The sequence below is a fragment of the Gopherus evgoodei genome, chromosome 1 (genome assembly GCF_007399415.2).
Source record: "Gopherus evgoodei ecotype Sinaloan lineage chromosome 1, rGopEvg1_v1.p, whole genome shotgun sequence".
Lineage (NCBI taxonomy): Eukaryota > Metazoa > Chordata > Testudines > Testudinidae > Gopherus > Gopherus evgoodei.
Window position 1 is genome coordinate 353,245,108 of NC_044322.1, and position 27,531 is coordinate 353,272,638.

Consider the following 27,531-nt stretch of genomic DNA (forward strand, 5'->3'; position numbering starts at 1 on the left):
GAGATAAACTGGAGATCAGAATCATGAGGCATGAACCATAATCAGGCCAGGTCAGGTTACTAGGGGGTAAGCGTCAGGAGACAAACTGGAGGTCGGGAACCACAAGTCACATGTCAGGAGTCAAGCTGGGTTCAGATACCAGGAAATCAAGCAGGAGAAGCAGAAGCAGGTAGTACAAGGCACAGAGTCTAGAACAGGGCAGAGCCTAGTTGTTCAGACAGCTTCCTGATCCTACTGCTGGCTTAGGCAGGGCCAGGGGGCCAAACAGGCACTCTGGGACTCTGCCAACTGGACCTTAGGGGCAGAGGCTCAGAGTGGGGCTGGGTTTCATGGGTCCCAGCAGGGCCGGATCCAAGTTTTTTGCCGCCCCAAGCAAAAAAATTTTCCCATACCCCCCAAGCCCTGCCCCAACTCCGCCCCTTCCCCACCGCATTCCAACCCCTTCCCCAAATCCCTGGCCCCGCCTCCTCCCCCAGGCGCACCGCATTTCCCCTCCTACCCCCTGGGAGGAAGGGGGGAAGAAGCAGAGTGGCGGCGCGCCTGGGGGAGGAGGCGGAGGTGAGCTGGGGGGAAGCGGTTGCTCTGCCCCGCCAGGGTTACTTCCTGCATCCCTCTCCGTGCCCCCTCACCACCGCAGCTCTCCTCCACTCCGCCTGCTCCCCTGAGCGCGCCGCCGCCGCCGCTCCGCTTCTCCCCCCTCCCTCCCAGGCTTGCCGCAAAACAGCTGATTCATGTGGCAAGCCTGGGAGGGAGCGGGGAGAAGCAGAGCGGCAGCGCGCTTGGGGGAGCAGGCGGCAGTGGAGCGGAGGTGAGCTGGGGAGGGAGTGGTTCCTCTGTCCCCCTCGAGTTACTTCCTGTGGCCCTCCCGGCGCCCCCCACCACCGCAGCTCACCTCCGCTCAGGGCCAGCTCCCGGCTTTTTGCGCTGCAAGCCAAAAAAAATAGGTGCCGGAGTGCTGCCCCTTGGAAAGTGCTGCCCCAAGCACATGCTTGGAGCGCTGGTGCCTAGAGCCGGCACTGGATCCCAGATAAGCCATTGTCAGCATGCTGCCCAGTAAAACACTGGAGTGTGGCTGCTCCCATAAACGGGACCAGGTTTGAGACCTATGGTTATACCAACACCTGTTCTTCCTCTGCAACTCGCTCCTTAAAACACAATTCTTTCTCTCAACCTTCCCTTGCCAATCTCCTTTTTGGGGCAGCCCCCTCCCACTCTTCTGACTGAACCCTACCTGTTTTTGTTGTAAGGGGTCAAATTCAAGCCTTGATCTTGCAACTGGGGCAGACCCCTGAGGCCCCATGGAGCCCCATCCACTTCACTCCATGGGACTGGATCCCATTCGGCTACTGGGATGGTTTGCCTGAGTGTGACCGAGTTTGCCCTTTTGCCCCAGTCTTTAAGCTCTTGCTGTCTGTGTCTTTAGCATGGTTGTGGCACTTTTGATTTGAAGGTTTGGGATTGGTTTTGTTGCACACTGCTGAAACAATTATCAGTGTGAACCTTATAAATGATCAAGACTTGGGGCCTGATCCTGCAGTCTTTGCACACCGAAACCTCCCATCAGATTCAGTAGGAGTTTGGACTGTGTGTGAAAAATGCATGGATTGGGCCTTAAATGGTTACAATGGAACTGTGCTCAGAAGTCAATAACGGAGATGGGCATGTTTAATCTCAGTGATACAAGGTGCCGCCCCCAACCCAAACAGTCTGCATCACATGGAGTGAGGGTTGACTTTGGATTGCTTTAGAGCAGTTAATCTATGACTCTGATCCTGCTCCCACTGAAGTCAATGGCCAAATCACTATTGATTTCAGTGGAAGCAGGATCAGGCTTCATTTACGGGATCTTAAGCTCCCCAGACCCATTCCCCTCCTCCCTACACCACGCATTAACCTAGCTGCATTAATCACAAGGATAACAGATATTTCTGAACCATTTACAGCACAGTTTATGCCCAGATGTTCCCAACCATCTGCATTAAGCTAAGCAACTCAGTCACATTTACAAATCACAATTCTCGTTCGCTGACCACAGCCCTTCCTGCTCCACAGAGCGGACAAACGCACCAATTCAAACTGTAGAAGGGGATGCATGTATTCAATACTTACTTTCTCAGGACTGCGATTTCATTCTCTATGCTGCTTTCCTTCCCCTTCAGTGCTTTCTTGGGGATGCACTTGACTGCAAAGAGTTTTCCACTACCCTCTCTTCGGCCAAAACTACTTCAGAAAACGCAACCCCTGAAAGAAGAAAAGATTGGTCTCAAAATATATCCTTTCTGTACCTCTACTTCAAGTGTGGATCTAGGTCTATGAAGCTGCTATAAACCCATTTTGTTATCAAGGACACATAGATAGCAGCTTTCATTTGATTTATAAACTGTGCATCTGTTAACATTCATGGCATATTCCTGTTGCCAAGGCTTACTGAGCAAATGGACAGTTTTAATAAAAATCTGGTCTATTATTATATTATTTGTATTACCACAGCACCTAAAAGCTTAGGCATGGACTGGGACCCTGTTGTGCTAGGAGCTGTACAAACACAGAAAACAGAAAAGTCCTTGCCCAAGGGGTTTACAATCATAGTATAAGCACAGGTCTGGAACCTAGTACCTCCAAATTCTATTCCTGGTTTTGCCACTGACTTAACAGTGATTTCAGGTAAGTCACTTAGCATCTTTTGCCTAAATTCCCACCTATAGTAATACTTCACTCTCTGGGGTTTTAGGAGGCCTCGTTCATAAATGGTCATAAGCACTTAGTGATCCTTGGCGAAGAGACTTGGCAGTAACTTCCCAATTATTGTAAATGTGCCATGGGATCTGAAAGGATCACCAGAAGTTAGGATCAGAGCTATAAACCTCCCTTGAAGGATGGCCCATGTAGCAGCCCAGTGTGCCCCAGCAACATTTGTTCAAAACCTGCTTCAGATGGGAGAAGAAGAATAGCTAATGAGGCTTCTACACAATGTAAAAACTAACCCTTGGAACAAACCATAAAGCCACAAGAGATTACTGAAGAGCATGAGAGGATTCAAGACAGGATCAGGCATGTACGTGAATAATATGAACATCCACAGTCACATCAGATAGAACAAAATTTATAAAGGATATTTATGTTTGAGGGTACAAGCCAACCACTAACTTGCAAGAGTGTGTGGGGGGAGGGAGGGGAGCTGGGAACCTCACCTTTAACGTACATCTCTTATATCTTCTTCTGAAGTATCTAGTACTGGTCAGAGACCGGATATTGCACTAGATGAACATTGGTTCTGATTCAGAATAGCAATTCCTACCGTACGGCTAATCAAAAAACATTTCCTGCAGCACCTTGGTTTGCCCTATAGGTCTCACAGCCAATTGCTTATCTGACAAGATCACAGCCTAAGGTCATACAGCTGCATTATCATATGTATATAAAATAAAAAGAACCAGGATATGTTTTCCTTCAATCAGTAGATTATTCTGCCAGCCACATGGCACTCCATAAAAAGACAAGTCACTAGCAGCCTGAACAAACCACAGCCATGCTCCAGCAAGCTCTTAAAATGTTAATATTTGATCACAACCTCATTAAACTGCCATGAACTTTCTCAGACTTTTCATTTCCCAGGATTGCTGGTTATCTAAGTGTCTGTGAATAAACATAAGCTTTTCCTTTTCATGGCCAGGTTCTTCCTTCATGATTCATAGATCTGATGACACAGTCAAGCATTTGTAACCTCAGAATTGCTCCCGTGGATGTGAAAGAACTGAATGAATCATTGCATGAATGGATAAATGAATCCGGGAATAGCAGGAGGATGGTGATTAGGGAAGAGAATGCTTCCGTTTACATAGACAGGCTTTTGTAGTTAATAGTAGTAATAAGGAAACTATAACAGGAAGTTAGAATAGATTATTGGGATTGCTGCAAAGTGTATGTTGTGAATTTTGCCTACATGCAGAAGTGACATTTTAAGCAAGGGATAGCAAGGTGTTCCAGCGAGCTTTCACTAAACAATGAGCCCAAATTCTGATCTGACTTGCGCATTTCTAACAAACAAGGTAACCTCACTGACTTCTGCTCAGTGCCTTCTGTGCTTCGATGATAGCTTTTCAGACACACTCTGGAACCACACACACTGCATTCTGGGGCTCACACACATCTAATGACTTGATAATAAAGACCATGCAGGGGCAACAGGAATTTTAAAGACCTATGCAGTGATTTCATTATGCCTGAATACTTGTAATTATTTAATGAATGAAATTATTCTTTAAGCCAACCCTAATGCTTAGAACAGCCTAGTCAATGATCACACGTCCTGATTCATCTAGCTGCTGAGAACCTTCAATTCCCATTGACTTCTGTAGGCAATGAAGGTGCTCAGTCTCTCACTCATAGGCTCCTGTTCCTCCAATCCTCCAAAGAACTCCTCAGGTCCTGTTCTCGTATGCTTTTGATGCAAACAATCAACCCTGTGCTCTGCATGTGTTTGGTTCTGTATCACAATAGTCTCTTGTCTTTAGCCTGCAAGTGCTTCAAGGAAGGGATCTCTTATCCATGCAGCTCATTCTACCTATTGTACAGTGCTGTATATATTTAAGGTGCTGTAAAACTAAAGAACACTTCCATTTTGAGCTCAAGTTTATTACTGTTCTAAAACAATGAAATAAATGAAGGCCCGGCCTCTATGTTTCTTTTCAGTAGGTGCTGCTCTAGGAAATGCCTGGGTTTCAGCTGCTGCAAAAATTTTAATGTATTTTCTCCACCGTTTACTGGCAAGGCTCTGGGCACGGAAGTTGTACCCAACCCTGGACGTGAATTTATTGCCCATTGACTGTTTTCTGGGAACTTAGAGTTCTACTCATTATGATTAACCCATTATAATTAAGGACAAAATGGGGCAATCCTCGCTGAATGACAGCTTTTGGCACCAGGGGCAGCTCCAGGCCCCAGCACGCCAAGTGCGTGCTTGGGGTGGCAAGCCACTGGGAGCGCTCTGCCAGTCACCGCGAGGGCGGCAGGCAGGCTGCCTTTGGCAGCTTGCCTGCGGAGGGTCCGCTGGACCCGCGGCTTCAGCGGACCTCCTGCAGGCAGCAAGCTGCCGAAGGCAGCCTGCCTGCTGTGCTTGGGGCGGCAAAATGCCTAGAGCTGCTCATTTGGCACTCATAGACCACTTTTCATGTTGCAAGTGTTGAACAAACATGGGGCTAGATTCATGCAGCCTGTGGTAGCGAAAAGTATCCCCAGAGGGTGACAACTTCCAGCAATGCTGGGCACTTGCAACCGCCTCCCTTTTGGGGCCCCACAGCCCCAAGGTGGCATTACTGGTTAGGGAGAGGATGTAACCAGAGGGGCAACAAAAGACAGCGACAAGCTTAAGAATAAAAGGGAGAGGTGAGACCCATCGAAGCCAAAGAGAAGGAGGTTGTTATAGTCAAGTGAAGATTAACTCAGGCAAGACTCAGGGAATCAGGGATGGAGAGCAAGAGGAAGGAAAGGATTGCATAGATATGGTAGAGGAAGAAGGAACAGGGCTTAGAGAGAGAGAGAGGAATCAAAGGGTATGTTGCCTCACAGGGTGTGATAGCAGCAAAGACACAGCAGCACAGACTTCAGCGTGCACAAGTAATTATCCGGGGTTCTGGGGTGGGCTGGTACAACCTGTGCTAACATGCATACTGCTGTGGCCTGACTGCTCCAAACTAGCTACATTAAAACTAGCTGGGGTGTGTCTACACATGCCACAGGCACACTGTGACTGCAGTATAGACATGCCCACAGACAGCTCCAAACAGTCTTGGAGAAGTTGTCACCGGTGATGTAGTGGGGAGAGATTAAAGTGTATGGCTGGACTGGAATTTAGCTTAATTGTAGAGCTTTTGGGACAAATTAATCCATCCTTAAGGGTCCGATCCAACTCCCATAAAACTCCTCTTGATTTCAGCAGGAGCCGGATTGAGCCTTAAGGGCCAAATTCAACTCTAGCATAATCACTGAAGTTGCACCAAAGATGCACGTGGCCCAATTCATACAGGAATTATTTCAGGGAGGTTCCATGAGCTGCGATATGCAGGGGGGCTGACTGGACAAGCCCCTTCTCACTTGAGGATCTACATCTGCTGTATTTATCCATTTATTTGTGCAAATGGTACTTCTCCCTCCCTTCCCTTACTCCCTCTTCCTCCTCTCCCACAACCCGCCAGACATCAGAACAGTCTGCACCTCATTATTCTGAATTGACTTCTCTACCCTAGCTTCCAATATTTCAATCCTTCTCATTAGGAACTTTTCCCCTGGATCAAGGAGGAAGACCTGCAGCCTCTCAATCCAAACCCAGTCTTATTCCAAGATTTCCCGTTCACATCTCATACATAGCACATTCCAGCATGCCATGGCACTGGCTCAATAACTGACTCAGAGTGCCACTAACTGAATCTCCATCGATATTCCCCGTAGCACTTGAGTTTTCTGTGGAGTTCCCTTCCAAGTATTGATCAGACTCCAGTCTGCTGCTTAGCTGATGAGATCCATCAAATGACATCCACAGATGGCATTGCTGCTGGAAGGACGGTGCATGTAGTCTGCTAAGACTGGTAGATTCATTACTCAGGCCATGGCTACACTGCGCTTTACCGCGCTGCAACTTTCTTCTCAGGGTGTGAAAAAACACCTCCCTGAGCGCTGCAAGATACAGCACTGTAAAACGTCAGTGTAAACAGTGCCGCAGCGCTAGGAGTGCGGCTCCCAGCGCTGCAAGCTAATCCCCATGAGGATGTGGAGTAAGTGCAGCGCTGGGAGAGCTCTCTCCCAGCACTGGCGCTGTGACTACGCTCCCACTTCAAAGAGCTGCCGCGGCAGCGCTTTGAAGTTTTGAGTGTAGCCATACCCTCAGACTGTGGGGAAGGCTAGGGAGGGAAGTGGTGAGTTCCCTCCTGATTCTAAGGTGACCAAAGTATTAAGGCCTCTATTTAGCAAAACACTTATGCACATGCTTTAGTCCATCCCCTCTTCAACAAACACTTCTGCATTTTGCCCACTTTCAGCTTGTGCTTTCATCACTGAGCCACAGGATGTAAGCACATACCTACAGTCAAGCTCATGCTTAAATGCTTTCCTGCAACAGGGCCTAAATCTGTGATGCACATAGCCTGTCTCGCTACCAAGTTCTCATAAGTTCCTCTCCTGCCAACATTTAAGTATGAAAAACTTTTTGCATGTGAGTGAGCCCATTGCATTTAATGGGGCTATGAAGGTGCTTAAGTGTTTGCCAGATCCACTCCCTAGGGAGCAGTCTTATGGAAGCTACATTTCCAAAGTAGTGTGGAGTCCTGAAACTGTGAAAGGCAAGACTATGCTGGGGATGACAGAATCAATGACAAAAATCAATGTCTTTACAAACTGATCAGTAAGATTATGAAGCGAGAATTTATTTTTATCGGAAATTTCATGGGTGGAAAAAGTACAATGTCTATGAAGACAGCAAGTAAAGTGAGATTTCTACCTTGTGAAAATGTCCTGCAGGATTTTGTCCCTCTCCCACAATATGACCAACAAATTATTTTCACATTGAAGAGAAAACTTGTACGGTATTTTGCACAGATAGGCCAAGATTTAAAAAACATTAGACTAAAATTAGGCACCAAGTGGCTGAGATTTAAAGCTACTATGTGATTTGGATGCCCAATTCCCATTAAATGGGAAATAGCAAAGAGTGAGGCTTTCAAAGTGCCTAAGGGAATTAGAAGCATATTTACTACTCCTAAATCCATTAGCAATTTACAAAATCCCACCCAAGCCTCCAAAACTTTTAAGTGCCTTGGAAAATCCCAGCCTACCTCTATAGCTAATATAGTATATTAGATAAATTAGGAACGTGATTTTCAAAAGTGAAAATAAATGGGAGCTAGTGGGTACCCAGCTCTTCTGCAAAATCAGACCCCCTTTTTAGCTGCCTAAATATGGACTTAGGAGCTGAATTTTGGGCTCCTATTTTTAGAAGTCTTGGCCATGCGTTTTTCATCCTAGGGGTTTGGGTCTTTGCAAACCTCTATTAAGCCACTGTCATAAACAGATAGCTAAGGGTTAATGTCTCTTTCCACCTGAACACCTGACCCAGCGAACCAATCAGGAAACTGGATTTTTTCAACTTTGGGTGGAGGGAATTGTGTGTCTGAGTCTTTTGTCTGTCTGCCTGCTGTCTCTGAGCTTTGGAGAAGTAGTTCTGTTTTCTAATCTTCTGTTTCTAAGTGTAAGGACAAAGAGATCAGATAGTATAAGTTATATGGTTTCTTTTCTTGGTATTTACATGACTATAAGTGCTGGAGTGCTTTGATTGTATTCTTTTTGAATAAGGCTGTTTATTCAATATTCTTTTAAGCAATTGACCCTGTGTTGTATACATCTTAATACAGAGAGAACATTTGTATTTTTTCTTTCTTTTTATATAAAGCTTTCTTTTAAGACCTGTTGGAGTTTTTCTTTACTTCAGGGAAATTGAGTCTGTACTCACCAGGGAATTGGTGGGAGGAGAAATCAGGGGAGGTCTGTGTGTGTTGAATTGGCTAGCCTGATTTTGCATTCCCTCTGGGGAATAGGAAAGTCCTTTTTGTTCCCAGGACTGGGGAACGGAGAGGGGGAATCACTCTGTGTAGTTTCACAGAGCTTGTGTCTGTGTATCTCTCCAGGAGCACCTGGAGGGGGGAAGGGAAACAGGATTATTTCCCTTTGTTGTGAGACTCAAGGGATTTGGGTCTTGGGGTCCCCAGGGAAGGTTTTTCAGGGGGACCAGAGTGCCCCAAACACTCTAATTTTTTGGGTGGTGGCAGCAAGTACCAGGTCCAAGCTGGTAACTAAGCTTGGAGGCTTTCATGCTAACCCCCCATATTTTGGACGCTAAGGTCCAATCTGGGAATAAGGTTATAACATGGTGGCAGCGGTGGGATCTAGACAGAATCCAGAAGCCAGTAGGAATATTATATTTTTCTTTTCTCTGCTAAGGGCTTTTTAGCAGAGAGAAACAGTTTGGTTTTAAAAGGGAACCAGAGAGAATTTTTTTTTTCTGCTGCAGTGTGTGCCTTGCATGTTAAGCAAGAAGTCGTTAAGGGCTATCACCAGTCTTTTGTCATGCAATAGCCCTCCCATTAGGAGGCAAGTACCAGCACTTATATGCATGCAAATAAAGTGGTTTTTCTGGTTTCCCTTCATTGAACATTAGCTAAAGAGAGAAAGGGAAAAAAGCACTGTTGCTAGGCAGACTCCAGGAGGGAACAGAGCCTGCAGTTCAGAAGATAAACACCGGAGGGCACCCCAACACAAGAAAACAGGAACCATGACTTCTAAGGCAAAAATTGACGCCGAAGAACAAATCAAAGAAGCTGAACACAGGCGACAACTGGAAATAAAACAAAAAGAGATGGAGATAAAAGAAAAGGAAGAAAGCATCAAACTGGCAGCCTTCCAAAGAGAACAGGCAGCCCAAGAGGCAGCCTACAAAAGAAAACTAGAAGAAGAAGAGGTGGCCTACCGAAGGAAACAAGCAGAAGATGAGTTGGCCCACAGAAGGAAGCAAGAAGAAGAAGAGTTGGCCCACCGCCGAGAAATGGAAAAACAACAAAAAGAGAATGAAGAAAAGGAAAAACAGAGAAAACATGAACTGGACTTGGCAAAAGCTGGGCTGCATGTCCCAGCCAACCCTAACAACCCGGCGCCAATTATTGCTCCACAGCACAGGAAATTTCCCACCTACAAGGCAGGTGATGACACCGAGGCCTTCTTGGAAAATTTTGAAAGAGCCTGTCTTGGGTACAGCATCCCCGAAGACCAGTACATGTAGAATTAAGGCCACAACTCAGTGGACCTTTAGCAGAGGTGGCAGCTGAAATGCCTAAGCTGCAAATGAATGACTATAAACTTTTTCAAACCAAGGCCAGATACAGGATGGGGATAACCCCAGATCATGCGCGTCGGCGTTTCAGAACCCAAAAGTGGAAACCAGAGGTGTCATTTCCCAAACACGCCTACTACATTGCAAAAAACTATGAGGCCTGGCTAACAGGAAACAACATTCAAACCTTGGAAGAACTGAACCTCCTCATACAAATGGAGCAGTTCTTGGACGGTGTTCCTGAAGACATCACACGGTACATACAAGATAGAAATCCCAAAGATATCGCTGAGGCGGGGGAGATTGGAGCCAAATGGATGGAACTGGCAGAAAGCAAAAAAGCTACTGTCAAGGGGAATGATTACCCCAGGGGGCACACAGACCATAAACCCTACAACCGAGGACAGCCAAAGACCCCACATACCACCCAAGTAAAGCCACAGATACCCTACCCTTCCACCTCACCAGTCTCCAGTAACTCACCTCGGCCCAGTGACCCATCAGATGGAAGATGCTTTAAGTGTAATGAACTGGGACATATCAAGGCCAACTGTCCCAAGAACACCATGCGAGTGCAATCATTACACCACCATCACCCCAAAGATCCCCAGGCCCGGATGCCTCTCAAATACCCTTGGAGCGAAGGGAAAATTTGAGAGTGGGCAGAAAGAAGGTTACGGCATGGAGAGACACGGGGGCACAAGTGTCAGCTATCCACCAATCCTTCGTTGACCCCAAATTCATCAACCCAAAGGCCAAAGTTACAATTTACCCCTTCATGTCACAAGCTGTAGACTTGCCTACTGCTCAACTGCCTGTCCAGTACAAAGGCTGGTCAGGAATGTGGACTTTTGCAGTCTATGACAATTATCCTATCCCCATGCTACTGGGGGAAGACTTGGCCAACCAGGTGAGGCAGGCCAAGAGAGTGGGAATGGTTACCCGTAGCCAAACCAGGCAAGCTTCCAGACCCATTCCTGTTCCTGAGCCGTCCACAGAGGCCCCGTCTGTGTTACCAGAGACCCAGACAGAGGTAGTGGACCCGGATTCCATGCCTACCACTGAAACAGCCACAGCATCTCCAGTCCCAGGCCCGGAACTGGAACAGCAACCAGCACCAGCAAGTGCAACCACATCTTCAAACTCAACGCCAGAGGGCGCCAGCGAGCCAGAACTGGCAGAAGCAACAGACAGCCATACCCAAAAGGCTCAGCCAGAGCCTGAAATACCCTCAGGTGCACCAGCGGAGAGCGGTTCACCAGCAACGGAAACAACCCCATCACCTACATCGCTTCCAGAGGGACCAAGCCCAAGTCCACAGTCTGAGGAAGAACTGGTGACCCCAGCCTCAAGGGAACAGTTCCAGGCTGAGCAGGAAGCAGATGACAGCCTTCAGAAAGCTTGGGCGGCGGCACGGAGCACCCCACCGCCTCTCAGCTCTTCTAATCGATCCCGGTTTGTTATAGACCAAGGACTTTTATACAAGGAAATTCTTTCTGGTGGACACCGGGAAGAATGGCAGCCGCAAAAAACAGTTGGTGGTTCCAACTAAGTACCGGGGGAAGCTCTTAAGCTTAGCCCATGATCATCCCAGTGGCCATGCTGGGGTGAACCGAACCAAGGACCGGTTGGGGAAGTCCTTCCACTGGGAGGGGATGGGCAAGGATGTTGCCAAGTATGTCCGGTCTTGTGAGGTATGCCAAAGAGTAGGTAAGCCTCAAGACCAGGTCAAGGCCCCTCTCCAGCCACTCCCCATAATTGAGGTCCCATTTCAGCGAGTAGCTGTGGATATTCTGGGCCCTTTCTCAAAAAAGACGCCCAGAGGAAAGCAGTACGTACTGACTTTAGTGGACTTTGCTACCCGATGGCCAGAAGCAGTCGCTCTAGGCAACACCAGGGCTAACACTGTGTGCCTGGCCCTAACAGACATCTTTGCCAGGGTAGGTTGGCCCTCTGACATCCTTACAGATTCAGGGTCTAATTTCCTGGCAGGGACCATGGAAAAACTGTGGGAAACTCAGGGGGTGAATCACTTGGTTGCCACCCCGTACCACCATCAAACCAATGGCCTGGTGGAAAGGTTCAATGGAACTTTGGGGGCCATGATACGAAAATTCATTAACGAATTCTCCAATAATTGGGACCTAGTGTTGCAGCAGTTGCTGTTTGCCTACAGGGCTGTACCACATCCCAGTTTAGGGTTTTCACCATTTGAACTTGTGTATGGTCACGAGGTTAAGGGGCCATTACAGTTGGTGAAGCAGCAATGGGAGGGGTTTACGCCTTCTCCAGGAACTAACATTCTGGACTTTGTAAGCAACCTACAAAGCACCCTCCAACACTCTTTAGCCCTTGCTAAAGAGAACCTAAAGGATGCTCAAGAAGAGCAAAAGGCCTGGTATGACAGACATGCCAGAGAACGTTCCTTCAAGGTAGGAGACCAGGTTATGGTCTTGAAGGCGCAACAGGCCCATAAGATGGAAGCATCATGGGAAGGGCCATTCACGGTCCAAGAGCGCCTGGGAACTGTAAACTATCTCATAGCATTTCCCAATTCCTCACTAAAGCCTAAAGTGTACCATGTTAATTCTCTCAAGCCTTTCTATTCCAGAGACTTACAGGTTTGTCAGTTTACAGTCCAGGGAGATGATGCTGAGTGGCCTGACGGTGTCTACTACGACGGGAAAAAAGACGGTGGCGTGGAAGAGGTGAACCTCTCAACCACCCTGGAACGTCTGCAGCGGCAACAAATCAAGGAGCTGTGCACTAGCTTCGCCCCATTGTTCTCAGCCACCCCAGGACGGACTGAACGGGCATACCACTCCATTGATACAGGTAATGCTCACCCAATCAGAACCCCACCCTACCGAGTGTCTCCTCATGCCCAAGCTGCTATAGAACTGGAGATCCAGAACATGATACAGATGGGTATAATCCGCCCATCTACCAGTGCATGGGCATCTCCAGTGGTTCTGGTACCCAAACCAGATGGGGAAATACGCTTTTGCGTGGACTACCGTAAGCTAAATGCGGTAACTCGTCCGGACAACTATCCAATGCCACGCACTGATGAGCTATTGGAGAAGTTGGGACGTGCCCAGTTCATCTCTACAATAGACTTAACCAAGGCGTACTGGCAAGTACCGCTAGATGAACCTGCCAAGGAGAGGTCAGCATTCGTCACCCATGCGGGGGTGTATGAATTCAATGTCCTTCCTTTCGGCCTTTGAAATGCACCCGCCACCTTCCAGAGGCTGGTAGATGGTCTACTAGCTGGACTGGGAGAATTTGCAGTTGCCTACCTCGATGATGTGGCCATTTTTTCAGACTCCTGGCCCGAACACCTACTACACCTGGAAAAGGTCTTTGAGCGCATCAGGCAGGCAGGACTAACTGTTAAGGCCAAAAAGTGTCAAATAGGCCAAAACAGAGTGACTTACCTGGGGCACCAGGTGGGTCGAGGAACCATAAACCCCCTACAGGCCAAGGTGGATGCTATCCAAAAGTGGCCTGTCCCAAGGTCAAAGAAACAGGTCCAATCCTTCTTAGGCTTGGCTGGATACTACAGGCGATTTGTACCACACTACAGCCAAATCGCTGCCCCACTGACAGACCTGACCAAAAAGACCCAGCCAAATGCAGTTAAGTGGACTGATGAGTGTCAAAAGGCCTTTACCCAACTTAAGGCAACACTCATGTCTGACCCTGTACTCAGGGCCCCGGACTTTGACAAGCCATTCCTAGTAACAACAGATGCATCTGAGCGTGGTATAGGAGCAGTACTCATGCAGGAAGCAACAGATCACAACTTCCATCCTGTCGTGTTCCTCAGCAAAAAACTGTCTGAGAGGGAAAGTCACTGGTCAGTCAGTGAAAAGGAATGCTATGCCATTGTGTACGCCCTGGAAAAGCTACGCCCATATGTTTGGGGACGGCGGTTCCAACTACAAACTGACCATGCTGCACTAAAGTGGCTTCATACTGCCAAGGGGAACAACAAGAAACTTCTTCGTTGGAGTTTAGCTCTCCAAGATTTTGATTTTGAAATTCACACATCACAGGAGCTTCTAACAAAGTTGCTGATGCACTCTCCCGTGAAAGTTTCCCAGAATCCAGTAGTTAAAAAGTGTTCTTAAAATGTAAAGTCTGTTAGTTATATACTTAGTAGTATATGTAAAGGTGCATGTGTTGTATTAATCTGTTTATTTTCAAGTTCTAAAAGGAAATTGCCGCCAGTGAGCTTCCCCACTGTCTGCAATTTGGGGGGCGTGTCATAAACAGATAGCTAAGGGTTAATGTCTCTTTCACCTGAACACCTGACCAGCGAACCAATCAGGAAACTGGATTTTTTTCAACTTTGGGTGGAGGGAATTGTGTGTCTGAGTCTTTTGTCTGTCTGCCTGCTGTCTCTGAGCTTTGGAGAAGTAGTTCTGTTTTCTAATCTTCTGTTTCTAAGTGTAAGGACAAAGAGATCAGATAGTAAGTTATATGGTTTCTTTTCTTTGGTATTTACATGACTATAAGTGCTGGAGTGCTTTGATTTGTATTCTTTTTGAATAAGGCTGTTTATTCAATATTCTTTTAAGCAATTGACCCTGTGTTGTATCATCTTAATACAGAGAGAACATTTGTATTTTTTCTTTCTTTTTTATATAAAGCTTTCTTTTAAGACCTGTTGGAGTTTTTCTTTACTTCAGGGAAATCGAGTCTGTACTCACCAGGGAATTGGTGGGAGGAAGAAATCAGGGGAGGTCTGTGTGTGTTGAATTGGCTAGCCTGATTTTGCATTCCCTCTGGGGAATAGGAAAGTCCTTTTTGTTCCCAGGACTGGGAACGGAGAGGGGGAATCACTCTGTGTAGTTCACAGAGCTTGTGTCTGTGTATCTCTCCAGGAGCACTGGAGGGGGGAAGGGAAACAGGATTATTTCCCTTTGTTGTGAGACTCAAGGGATTTGGGTCTTGGGGTCCCCAGGGAGGTTTTTCAGGGGGACCAGAGTGCCCCAAAACACTCTAATTTTTTGGGTGGTGGCAGCAAGTACCAGGTCCAAGCTGGTAACTAAGCTTGGAGGCTTTCATGCTAACCCCCATATTTTGGACGCTAAGGTCCAAATCTGGGAATAAGGTTATAACAGCCACAAAATGCTTCTGTGATCTAGGTACGTTTTTAATACATGTTTCAAAAAAGGGCATAACAGAAGCACAGAGGGGTTAAGTGACTTGCCCAATATCACACAGCCAGTGACCAAACTTTAGAAGACAGTCAAGGAGTCCTGATATCCTATCACCGTCTAAAACTATTGGAAGATGCAGCATCCCACAAGGAGTTCATTTCTATCATTTGAATTTGTTTGTATCATTTCTCATCCTAATTACTCTCTTTAATATAGAGTTACAAGGACAGCTTAGGGTTTCAAGAACTTTGTTAGAACATGCTGTATTTGCATCCAAAAGGATTTCATCTTTGCCAGTTTTCTAACCGAAAACAATAGCTACAATATTAAACTGTAGTGCATATAAAGATGTATTAAGGTGCAAGAATTTTTGCCCTTCCACATTTCTGTAGAGTTTGTTCAAACTGTGATTTAAATATGAAAATTCAAGTCCTGAGATAAAATTAATGAAATGCGCTTATGGCAGAGTGCATTTGCCATAGTATCTCAATATGCTTCATTGCCACAAAAAATACAAATACGGGCCGTATCAAACAAACAGCCAACGAAGGAATAAAACTTACATTTTCCATTCACTGAGACGTACATGTTGAACAGATTTCCACTGCATTAGCAGGTGCACTGTCATACTAAATCAACAGTAGTCATGCAGCAGATTTCACATTGTCACGTTCTATATGGCTAATGATCTTAATTATGATATAGTTAGGTTTTGCTGTGTACTTTACCCAGCCATGCTATGGAAAGTAATCAGCGAGCACCAATGGTGTGAAAATACACCGTTTCCAGTGTGAAGAGTCTTCTGAGATGTCAACTGACCAAACAACAGTAAGCCATTTCATAAAAAGACCTTAAACAACCACAGTGTTGTTTCTCTCTTCTTGGATTCTCCACAGACAGGCTAAGGGCTTGTCTACACTTGTACTTTGCAGCGCTGCAGCTTTCTCGCTCGGGTGTGAAACACCCCACTCCCCACCCCCGAGCACTGCAAGTTTCAGCACTGTAAAGTGCCAGTGTAGACAGCGCTGGTAGCTACATCCCTCACGGAGGTGGTTCTTTTAGCACACTGGGAGACCTCTCTCCCAATGCTGTGCCGCTTTAACGTTGATAGTGAAGACATGCCCTGAGTTTAAATCACCGAACACACTGACAAATAAATAGGAAAAGTCTTCACAGGCACTTTCATAACAGGTAAGCTCTGGCATGCACTAAGCAGGGGCAGCTCTAGGCACCAGCAAAACAAGCAGGTGTTTGGGGCTGCAAATTACCAGGGCGGCATGATGCTGGTGCACCAGCTCTGACCTGAGGCAATGTCCTGGACTGGCTCCTAACAGCCCTTTGTTCTCTAACCAGCCCTCCTCAGGCAGGAGCTGGTAGTGCGGCCCTGCCCCGGTCGCGGAGCGCAGGGGGTGGCGGCAGAACATGCGGGCTCCTCCTCAGCGTGTCCTCGCCTCCGCCTCCCCCTCCCCGCTGCACTGCCTCCTGCCAGGGAAGGGCAGCGGCAGCCTGGGCTGAGCCAAACTCTTGCCACTGCGCAAGCTGAGCCCACAGCCGGCTTGCGAGGGTCCCGGGGAGCGGGAGGCCCGCGCACGCTGCCCTGCGATCACTGGCTACTCTGCCCCGGGCCCAGCATCCGAATCCCGCAGCCACGACAGCTTGCTCTGCGTGAGAGGTACAGGCGGTGCCCCCTGCCTGGCTGGCTCTGTCCCCAGCCACGCCGTGGGGTGACCGCTCGGGACTCTGGGGTGTTGCTGAGGCTGCCCCAAGCCAGGCTCCCTGGGGTCCACTGCCCCTCCAGCCACAGGGGCCCTAGGCCAGTTTGGGAGCCAGGCTACAACCCTCCTCCCCTCCCCATGCTGCATAGCAAGACATGGGACCATGGGCAGGGCTGCTACAGCCACTTCAGACTGGGATTGGTGCCGGGGGAGCAGAGGTGATTGTGCCCTGGCTGGAGGGACCAGGCAGCCACCTCCAATGCCCGCTGCTTGCTTCTGCTGGCACAGGACTGCAACGCCCAGCTCCGGAGGGCAGCACCAAGCCCCCGGGCGTGCTCGTGGGGAAGGAGAGACAGGAGGCAGAGCTGTTTGGTGTCTCCCACGCAGCTCCAGGCCCCTCTGGCTACTCGGCAGTGACAGCCAGGCTGGGTAGCCCACCAGCAGTGTGACTTGGTCCGACCCACACGGACCACATGAGCCCTAGGATTGGCATTGACGTCCTGCATATGCCAAGGCCTCCGGCACAGGGGCAGCCCTAGCTCTGCCCAGGCAGACACAGCTCACTCCTTGGCCAGCCCAGTGAGTAAATGAGTCACTAGTAGGACATTGTTTTATTTCACTAACTACAAATTCTCTGTTTTCATTTTTTTTAATTTTAAACAGTCCAAAGCAAAACAAAACATTGCAAAGTGCAAACGTGTAGAAGCCACACACACAAAAAAGGAGGTGGTTACGGCCAATTTTTATTTTTTTTTGCTTGGGGCGGCAAAAAACCTAGAGCAGGCCCTGGCTCTAAAGTACACTAAGGTGCTAGCTGATCATACTGTCACCTCTTATCAGCTAAGAGACTGTGTGGTTTACTGGTCAAAGCAGGGAAGCAGGAGTCAGATTCTGTTGCTGGTTCCACAACTGACGTAATGCCCGTTATCATTTCCCTCCCCCACACACACCTCCAAAACCAACACAAAACTAATAACTGAAAGTAACATTTTTGGTCACAAAGTCGTGTTCCAGAAAGCAGTTTGGTCTGTGTAGAAATGGACCCACACTGCCACTTTCAGACCTGGACTTGGCTTCAAAGTTCCCTAAAGTTCATGGTTATTGGGATGAGAGGCCCAACTCTAGTTCAGTGTGAAACCAAGAGTGACTACTGTTTTTATCTGTGCCTTGGCCAGGAACAAGGGCCTTCCAGGATGTGCAATATCTACAGTACTGTAGTAAAACATTTACACATAGACTCATAGGCCTGACAGGGATCTTGAGAGGCCTTCTAGTATCTAGTCCAGTCCCCTGCACTCAAGGCAGGACTAAGTGATATCTAGACCATCCCTGACAGGTCTATTTTGTGAAATTTCAGTGACATTAAGTGACTTAGACAAGGTCATACAGCAAGTCAGTGGCATATATGAGACCAGAACATGGGTCTCCAGACTCCCTGTCTACATATCCCAGAACAGAGCAATATAACAGAATGGGAAAGGCCACACTGGAACTTTTTGTTCCATTCACAATACTCTATTCTATCACAGAGCAAGTGTTTTTTCTGTCTGCTCTCATTCATCATATATAACGGAACTAGTCCTGCAGTCCATGCTCAAGCAATATCCCCACTGAAGTTAAAGGGCATTTTGCCTGAAAAAGCACTGCAGAATCATACCTTATGAGTTAAAGCCATAAAAGTAGGCACTTGCTTAAAGTTAGCCACCCAAGTTTGAAAATTTTGCCTCATACCTAGTGGTCCACATTAGTCTCTAACACAGGGGCTGGCAATCTTTCAGAAGTGGTGTGCTGAGTCTTCATTTATTCACTCTAATTTAAGGTTTCACGTGCCAGTAATATGTTTTAATGTTTTTAGCAGGTCTCTTTCTATAAGTCTATAATATATAACTAAACTATTGTTGCATGTAAAGTAAATAAGGTTTTTTAAATGTTTAAATTCATTTAAAATTAAATTAAAATGCAGAGCCCCCCAGACCAGTGACCAGGACCCGGGCAGTGTGAGTGCCACTGAAAATCAGCATGCATGCCACCTTTGGCATGCGTGCCATAGGTTGCCTACCCCTGCCCTAACATAACACTAGGAGAAATTTGCTCCAATGTTGCTTTAGTAACGTCACTCACAATGTTCCCTCTCTCCCTGACTTCTGCTGCACAACCCAGCTGTGCTGCTTGTTTTCCCATGCAGACCATCCATCACAAATTAAAAAAAACCTCTCACTCACCATGCTGTTATTACATGTTCCAGACAACGAACAATGCTGTTAGGCTTACTTAAAATGCTGCTGCTGTTTGCCTAATGGACAACTGAATAACAAGGACAAGGGTCAATGTTATTCTTCACTGCACTGCTGATGAAGCAAGTGGTTCTTTCCTGTATCACTGCCATTCCTCTCTGCAGACACAGAGCCGGTTCCCCAATGAAGCTCCACGTTTTAGGGGATTCGTTTTGTTCAAGGTAAAAAGTATTGCAATATTATTTAAACAATAAAGTAGATCACATTTCCCTGCTGATACCCAGGCTCTTTTCCCACATCACCTAAAAGTACACAGGAACATGGGAGTTGCCATACTGAATTAGGTCACTGGTCCAGCTACTCCAGTAGCCTCCTATGGCCAGTATCAGCTGCTTCTGAGGAAAGTGCAAAACTCTATAGTAGTCAGTTATGGGTTAACCTGGGTGGTAGGGTGGCCAAAAGCATAGGGCACTGCCGTAGGAATAAGGATACCTAGGTTCTATAACTCTGCCACTCACTTCCTGTGTGATCGTGAGCTAGTCCCTTTGCACCTCTTCCACCCTTGTACTTTAAGACTATAAGATCCTCAGGGCACTGCATCTTCTATGTGTTTGCAGAGCACCTAGCAAAATGGGGCCTTGATCTCAGCCAGGGCCTCTACATGTTACCCTGCTATCAAAAATAATAACTTGCTTCCAAGGAAAGTTTCTTCCTATCCCCCATTAGATAGAGGTTGCCTTATGCCCTGAAACATGAGGTTTTATAGCCTTTGTAAAAACTGCCTGGTTTTCTTGCTCCAGTATGTTCCATGCTGGCAAAGAGCCCCGTGCAAATGCAGTATCGCAAAATTTCAATCTTAAATAGTCATAAGAGGAGACTGGATTTATTTGGATCCACTTCCCATTTTGTTGTACTGTTAGCTACAATTACAGATTAGTGTTTTGACAGTCTTTGTCACCACAATGAGTTATAAGAATTCTAATGTTTATTTTAGTCTATGATTTCTTTTTGTTTCAAATCTTTGATATTTTAAGTTCCCAGACAAAAAAAAACTTAATTCAGCTGGAGGTATAGTTGAAAATACATGTCGGAGGAAAGCTCTTTGGAAGAAGGCTATAATTTAACAAAAGAATGTTTGTTATAAAGCCAGGAAATTCAAATTTAAGGTTGTAAGCAAAACAAAAATGTTTGAAACTATGAAAATGCACAGGTAAGATCACTCTAACATCCTTAACTCTACCCGATTCACCTCCTACAAAACCAGAAGATACCTCCTTGTTAAAGAGGTTTTATTACACTAGGAAACTGCAGCAACACTGAAGACAGTATTGATACTGAAAACTAGCCCTTTGCTTTGGGGTAAATTTCACTCTAGCCGACTATATTACATTAATTACAAATGCATTGTAAAGCATAATGTGAAACTTCTTAGCATGCTTAAACTTTTGTTCTCCACCATGCAATAGCTGGTACATTGCACACAACTTCAGTAAAGCAGGGAGCTTTTTCCTGCATTGCTTTCATCAAACTGCTGCAGTCCACACAAAAATACTGAACTCGGGACTTGCCAGGAAAGGAAATGAGGCCTTGATGGTTTCTGCTCTAAAGTATATTCATGTCCTGTTTTACCACTAGGAAATATAACCTAGTGGGCTGAACAAGGAGTTAAGAATCAGGAGCTTCTGTATTCTAATCTTGGTTCTACCACTCACTCACCGTAGTTTGTAAAGTCTCTTAACTTCTTTGCTCCATCTCTTGGGGGAGGGAGGTGATAATACTTTGCTAGAAAGGTTATTTTTACAATGACCTGCAAATGAAAAGTGCTATTGTTATGATGGTTGAAATCTGCACAAGATTTACTGATTTGGGAACATATCAAGCCTTTGCAATTCACCTTAAAAGAGGCTCCAACAAATACATGGGACTTGTATGCACAGTCACCACACAGTTCTGCAATAAATATATCTCTATTCTACAGCAATCAAGCACTGGAAAAACCAGGATATTGCAGGCATGGACTGACGTACAATGCACATACAGCCGTGTAAGGATGTTTGCAGATTGATTGCTGCATTATGCTTGGCACTAGAAATCCCATCTGTCCCCCAGATTCAGGAACACTCCATTCACTGACAAATTTATAAAGAGAAAATGGATATTCTTAGTATTTAAACAAACACTAAAGTTGAGTTTTCTGAGATACTATTGTATTACCATAGTATCAGAGAAACAAAGAGTCCTGTGGCATCTTATAGACTAACAGATGTATTGGAGCATAAATTTTCATGGGTGAATACCCACTTCGTCAGATGCACCCACAAAAGCTTATACTCCAATACTTCTGTTAGTCTAAGGTGCCACAGGACTCTTTGTTGCTTTTTACAGATCCAGACTAACACGGCTACCCCTCTGATACATAGTATCAGAGTGCCTCATAATCTTTAACATATTTCTCTTCATAACCTCCCTCTGATCATCCTTCCTTGCTAATCAATATAGAATTTAATATACTAACAAATGCTGTCATTGTATTACATTAGATATTACATAGGAAAGAGACAAGTAGAATACACTAAGGATATGCAATACAGATGAGTGGGCAAGTTCACACTGTTGTAGACCACTGGTAATTTTTGGTCTTAAAACTGCAACCCTAACATTGCCTTAACCGAGTTTGTCATATTTAATTTCCCAGGCTATTGCAGAACTAATGCATCATCATGCCAGGGTTCCCCCCACACCCACATGTTTTAATGTGGTCATGTCTCATTCTGGCAAAGTTTGTGTCTGTCTTCCTCTACTGGTCTGCTAGAGGATATCTGCCTACTACTACTATGAGCTAATGGAGTTACACCTTTAGTTTGTGCTCCAGTGTTGAAAATCCCCAGTTTGCACCCTGCTGGCGACACACACAGAAACTCAGATCATTACAGTAGCACTTCTGTAGGAAAGGCTCCGTATCTCATGTCCAACGATTCCCCTTAGCCAGCTTCCAGCTCCCAACCAAGAGGATTCTTTTAAAAGGTGCCAACAAAAAGTGCAAAATTTTAGACATCATCATCATCCCTCTTTTCTCAGCATATAAATGAAAGACATTTGTGATTCTGAAGGGAGCTATTAAATGGGATGGGTCAGCAGCACAAGAGACTTCTTTTCTCTAGTTGTCAGAGCTTAGCAGCAAACCCAGTTTTGGTCCTCACAGATAAGGAAATTCCCAGAGTTATGTAAATCAGTTGGACAGAAATGAAACGAATGAATTGACAGTTCAAATATATGCCTGGGTGCTCAACACTTAGCGAACTGCAAATACAGCCAGCAGAGATGCCCTCATTTTAACACAGGAAATTGTCAAAGTGATTAGCCAGATAATCTAAGTTGTTAATTGGTGGCTGTTGGGGGAAAAAAATCCATGAAAAGGGCTCAATTAAAGCTCCTAAAGACAGAGCCACTAGGTGGAGGGAAGGTGAGACCTGCTATCTGAGCAGTGATAGCTAGAGGCATTGTGTCTGCCTAGAACAGAGACAGTCCAGAACTTCTACACTGCCCTCAAACAACCACTTAGCCCAAGCCCTGTGAGCCTGAGTCAGCTGGCAGGGGCCAGCCACAGGTGTCTAACTGCAGTGTAGACATAGTATAGACAGGCATGTCATGCTACATCTTAGGAAAAAGAGGAGCCCGGGCCTCTGGCATATGCCAATGTGCAGCAGCAGAGGAAGCCTGGATCACAGCCCCAACCCACCTAGACATACACCCCTATGGGGAGTTCATCATTGCCTACCATGCTAGCGTCCCCACTCCCGTCACTCAGGGACCACTGGTTATCTCCAGTGCAAAAGCACGAAGGGGAAGAGAGGCTCTAACTGGCCCTTAATATACTGACATAAGAGGAGCCATAACATATAGATCACAGCAAGATTTTCATAAAAAACATCTTGGGGGTTAGCTGCAGTAAATGTTCAGAACTGAAAAAGATTCAGCTCGGTGAGAGGCTGGAGAGTGGTGGCTAGGTAATATACTAAATGACAAACCTTACATCATCAGAACAAGCTCTCATTGGCTGGTTGTACCCTGAGGGCAGGACACTTACCTAGCAACTTCTCCTATTAATTATTCTTGTTATTATTATTTGTATTGGAAGATCACCTGGGAGCCCCTGTCACAGACCATCACCTCATCGTGCTAGGGACTGTGCAAACACCCAACGAAAAGACACTCCCGATCCCAAAGAATATACAAGCTAAGGAATTAACTCTTTCATGGGTCATAATTTTTCACAGATCAAAAAATAAATAAAAGTATAACACCCTGCATCTGACTACAAGAATGATGTTTTGCTATGAAAACAGAAAAATTTTCTGTTTGCAAAAAAACCCAAAACATTTCCACATGCAAGAATATTTGCTATTTTGCTCATAACAAAATGTCACCACATGAATAGCTGTGTTCACTGACAAAAACAGTGTCTTTTCCCCTCTCCCAATGGATTAACTCCCATATGCTAGGAAACATTCTAGAAAATATCAAGTATTATTTGGAAGTTGTAATAATATTTTCCAACACGAGTATCATCCATTGAGGAGCAGTGGGAGCTGTCAGGAAAGTTTGTAGAACCTCATGTTTCTCAAGCCTTTTCCTTGGGAGGATACCACTTCCGGAAAATTCCTTGCATATTTCTCCATATTTCCTCACACTTTTTAAGGGACTACACTATGGTGTGTCCATGTATTCTGCTGCTTTAGTACTTAGAATGTAATGGCTAGGAAGAGAGAGTGAATGTTTGTGTGTGTGCGTGTGTGTGCGCGCACGTGTACACACATGCTCATGTGTGCTGCTACCCTCTACTGCAGAGATTCCAAACTGTTCAGGTGTTTATAGTAAGCCTTCTACTGCTGAGAGGCAGAGGTGTTTCTCTTTTAGCTCAAGAGATAGTAGCCTGTGCTTTTGGAGCAGAAAGATCTGAGTTCTGTCACATGATAGTCTAAGTGTGCACCACGGTGTGCAGCACACTGTGAAGTCCTATGTGACCTAAAATATAGTGCAATAATAATGCTTTGTACTTACATAGCAGCTTTCCTGGGAGAGTTTCAAAGACCTACACAAAGGTATCATCATCCCCATTTTACAGGCGGAGGCACATAGGGTTGAGGACAGAACCTGAAGTTCTGACTCCCAGTCCTCTTATCTAACCAATACACTTAAAGCTGTTCCAGACATTCATCTCATCCTCCGAGTCCAGGACACCAGCCAGTTAAAATTAAAGCTCTCTTGATCTAGATCACGGTTAGCTTAATCTATCTGCATCAACAGGCACCTTTAATAACAAGTAATACAAATATATGCAATCAGCACCTAATATTGTCCTGTACTTGTATCTTATATGACAGATTAATAGAAATTGATTGTTTCTGTCCAACAACAAGTACCTGATCAGCTTTGCCCTCATCACGCAGTCATAATGAAAGAGCAACTCTAGCCCATTTTTAGGGTTCTGAAGGCCAGATCTGAAAGTACACTTTGGGACAGCCCTGTTGTTGAGATGTTCAACTGGAAAAGAGCAGCTTAGTTTACTCTCTGTGTGTGTGTGTGTGTGTGTGTGTGTGTGTGTGTGTGTGTGTGTGTGTGTGTGTGTGTGTGTGTGTGTGTGTGTGTGTGTGTATCTTCATCAGACCCCAAACCAAACTCTCTTTTGCCAGCATATACATTCAATCATGGGGCAAATTCTGAGATCATTGATTAGTAGCAGAAGTTGCACGTAGAAATCCCACTTTAATTGGTTATCCCACATTAGTCACACAGGTGGAAATCCAAAATAACTTCCTTACTTTGCAGTCTCAAATCTCACCTCAGATCCCTTAAAATGCTACCAGTTTGTCTTCCCATGCACTCACTCTAAAGTGCTGTGGTACCCTGTCCAGAGATCCCGCGAACTTTGGTATCAACTCATCATCCTCAGTTACCTGTTGTGTGCAAATTTTAATAGGATGCCACATGTCTTCTTCCAAGACAAAGATATAAGGGGATAAACAAAACTGACCCAATATTGTCATGCCTCCCTTATTCCAGCCCTCTTTCCTGAACTGCCCCCCTTTATGATTAATCTTTACCTTGATTAAAAAGCCAAGTGTTATCTTTAAAGACCTATTACATCTATTTCCCTAGCGGCATAATTGCATTAGCATTATCCTGAATCGAAGGCTGTACAATCAGCTCTCAGTATTGAGCTTTTTCTCCGCTACACTCATCAGAAATGAACTGCTAAGCAGTTTATTTTCGCTCCAAAGTGATCACCAAGTGTTTTTCTCTGTCATCTTATAAGACAAAAGGAGCTCGTCATGTCCTAGGGCTTATCTGGTAGGAGCAAACTAGCAAAGAAGTCACTTCTCTGTTTTGAATGCTACACTCAAACCTTTAAAGAAGCATAACTGATCTGCATAACTGTTTTCCAAATCTCTCTCCGAATTAAGACACTCAGATACCGGACATATATTACGCACATCTGTTTTCTGGTGATCCTGTCTGATCATGTAAAGCAGATTACATCAATTAAAAACATCATGCTTTTTCCCCTTCTTGACATCGTGCTTTTCATGTGAGAAATGGTCTGGTGGGCAATGATTCATTGTCCAAAACAGCTGGGTCAATTAAAAAACAATCAGATGGTATCCACAGGGAAATTCATCTCAAGAGATGTGATTTCTAAATAAATCATTAGAGAGGCTTGATTTTACTTAGAAATTGCTGACAGCCCTGGGCGGCGGGGTTCCTGCTGTCAACCTCAGATGGCCAGGCTCCCGCTGTCAGCCTCCCTTGTCCCCTCCTCGCCGGGCTGACTGTGGGAGCCCCTGCTCGCGGTCTCCTGCTGTCCGTCCCAGGTGGCCGTGCTCCCGCTGTCAACTCCAAGAAGAGGGGCTCCCACTGTCAGCCCTGTGAGAAGGGGCTTCCCTGCCAGCCTGGGAAGTGGGAGAGAGGCCCCCACTGCAGTCTCTCCAAGCCTAGGAAAGGTGAAGAACCCTAAGAGCATCAGAGGTGAGGCTGGGAGGGTTGAACTATGGCCGGGAGGCTGCAGGGGGTTGAAGTGCAGGGGGGGGACTGTATGATGGTGGATTCTGAGCAGATGGGGTGAGTGCTGGGAGGGTGAGCTGAGGGAAATGGGCGTCAAAGTAGGGGGGCTGTGCTGATATGGTAGTGATGATAATGGCTGGGGTACAGAACCGATGGGGCACTGAGAGACAGGATAAATTGCTGGTCAGGAGACAGGCAGATGTGGGGTTGAGAGCTCCTGCTACAGGGGCCAAAATCACACTATCCAATACATGTGGGAGAGTGGGTGACACTCAGTGTCACATGTGCACACCCTGGGGATGGGCAGGGGATTCAAAAATCAAGAGACTGACCTAAGAAACACAATATCAGCTTTTTAAAAATCTCATGACTTTTGGGGGGTCCAACTCATGATTTTTGATCTCTTGAAATTGGCGGTACTGAGTTTATTATATAAAAGGTCAAAGGTTTAAGGGATACCAAATATGACGAGTAAAGACAAATAATTACGAACAAAAAGTAAAACTAGGCTTCTAAGACTGAAACTTAACTTCAGCAAGTTACAATCTTTGCCTAAGCAGGTGTCTATCCTATACTCACTTCCCAGAGACTTCAACCAGCTTGGCTGAAGGACCCAACCTGCTTTGATTTCAAGAGTTCTGGCCCCTTGAATCCCACAAATGATAGACCCCTATGAGATTCTCTCTCCTTTTTTGTACAGCCCAGTAAACCTTTGAAATATATTGTTTGAAAAGTAAGCCCAGACAAAGCCTCTCTTTCTTCTGCTGGGGGATAGATGCCATACTTTCCCCCAAAATTCACTGACCCTCCTTCAAGAAGAAAGAAGGTTTCCTGGATGGGGTGCACTCTCCATCCCTTGTCATTGTTGGTGTCACTAAGCATAACCCTACGTAACTCGGGAGGGTGGAAGGCCACAAGAGTATGGAGCCTTCCTGGTTTTAGGCCTCAGCAGACAAGAGTCCCTCCATGTTTGAATTTTAATCGACCTAAAAGGCCAGGTGTAACAGCCGTTATCAGTTGCAACAGTTCTAACTGGTCTAAAGCAGAAATAATGAGGCCTGTGCACCTTTAGCAGAAGGACAAGATAACTTGCAGAAGGAAAACTTACTAACGAGCTGCCGCGGCCAAGATTACTTAATGCACCTGCGCTTACGTAATTGCTACAGGGGGAGGAAGGAGGAGGAGGGAGGGGAAACGGGGGATTGCTAGTCAGTGAGAAAAGTTCTCATGGATATAAAGGAACAGACTGCTTGTTTTAGGTGTGCTTGATCTGAGTCAATCTCCCTGCACCGCTTTGAGATCTCAAATAAACTTGGTTTGCTTCTCCACCCTGGTGTGTTTATTGGCACGGCACACCAGGCGACGGACCCCCCCGCTGTTGCTTGGCCTCAGGCAGTTATCTGCTGGCAACATCATGATTGTTAAGAGGCTATCTCCATCCCTCACTTGCTAGATCAGGGGTTCCCAAACTATGG

The 27,531-nt window shown here is 46.0% G+C and overlaps 1 protein-coding gene across 1 annotated transcript in view; it reads right to left on the reverse strand.

Annotated features, from left to right (window-relative positions):
• Nucleotides 1–27,531, reverse strand: part of CAMK1D (calcium/calmodulin dependent protein kinase ID) — a 404,516-nt gene that overhangs the window by 237,667 nt on the left and 139,318 nt on the right. The window contains 2 exon segments of the mRNA XM_030568042.1: nucleotides 2,110–2,206; nucleotides 2,209–2,241. Coding sequence (XP_030423902.1) covers nucleotides 2,110–2,206; nucleotides 2,209–2,241 — 130 coding nt within the window.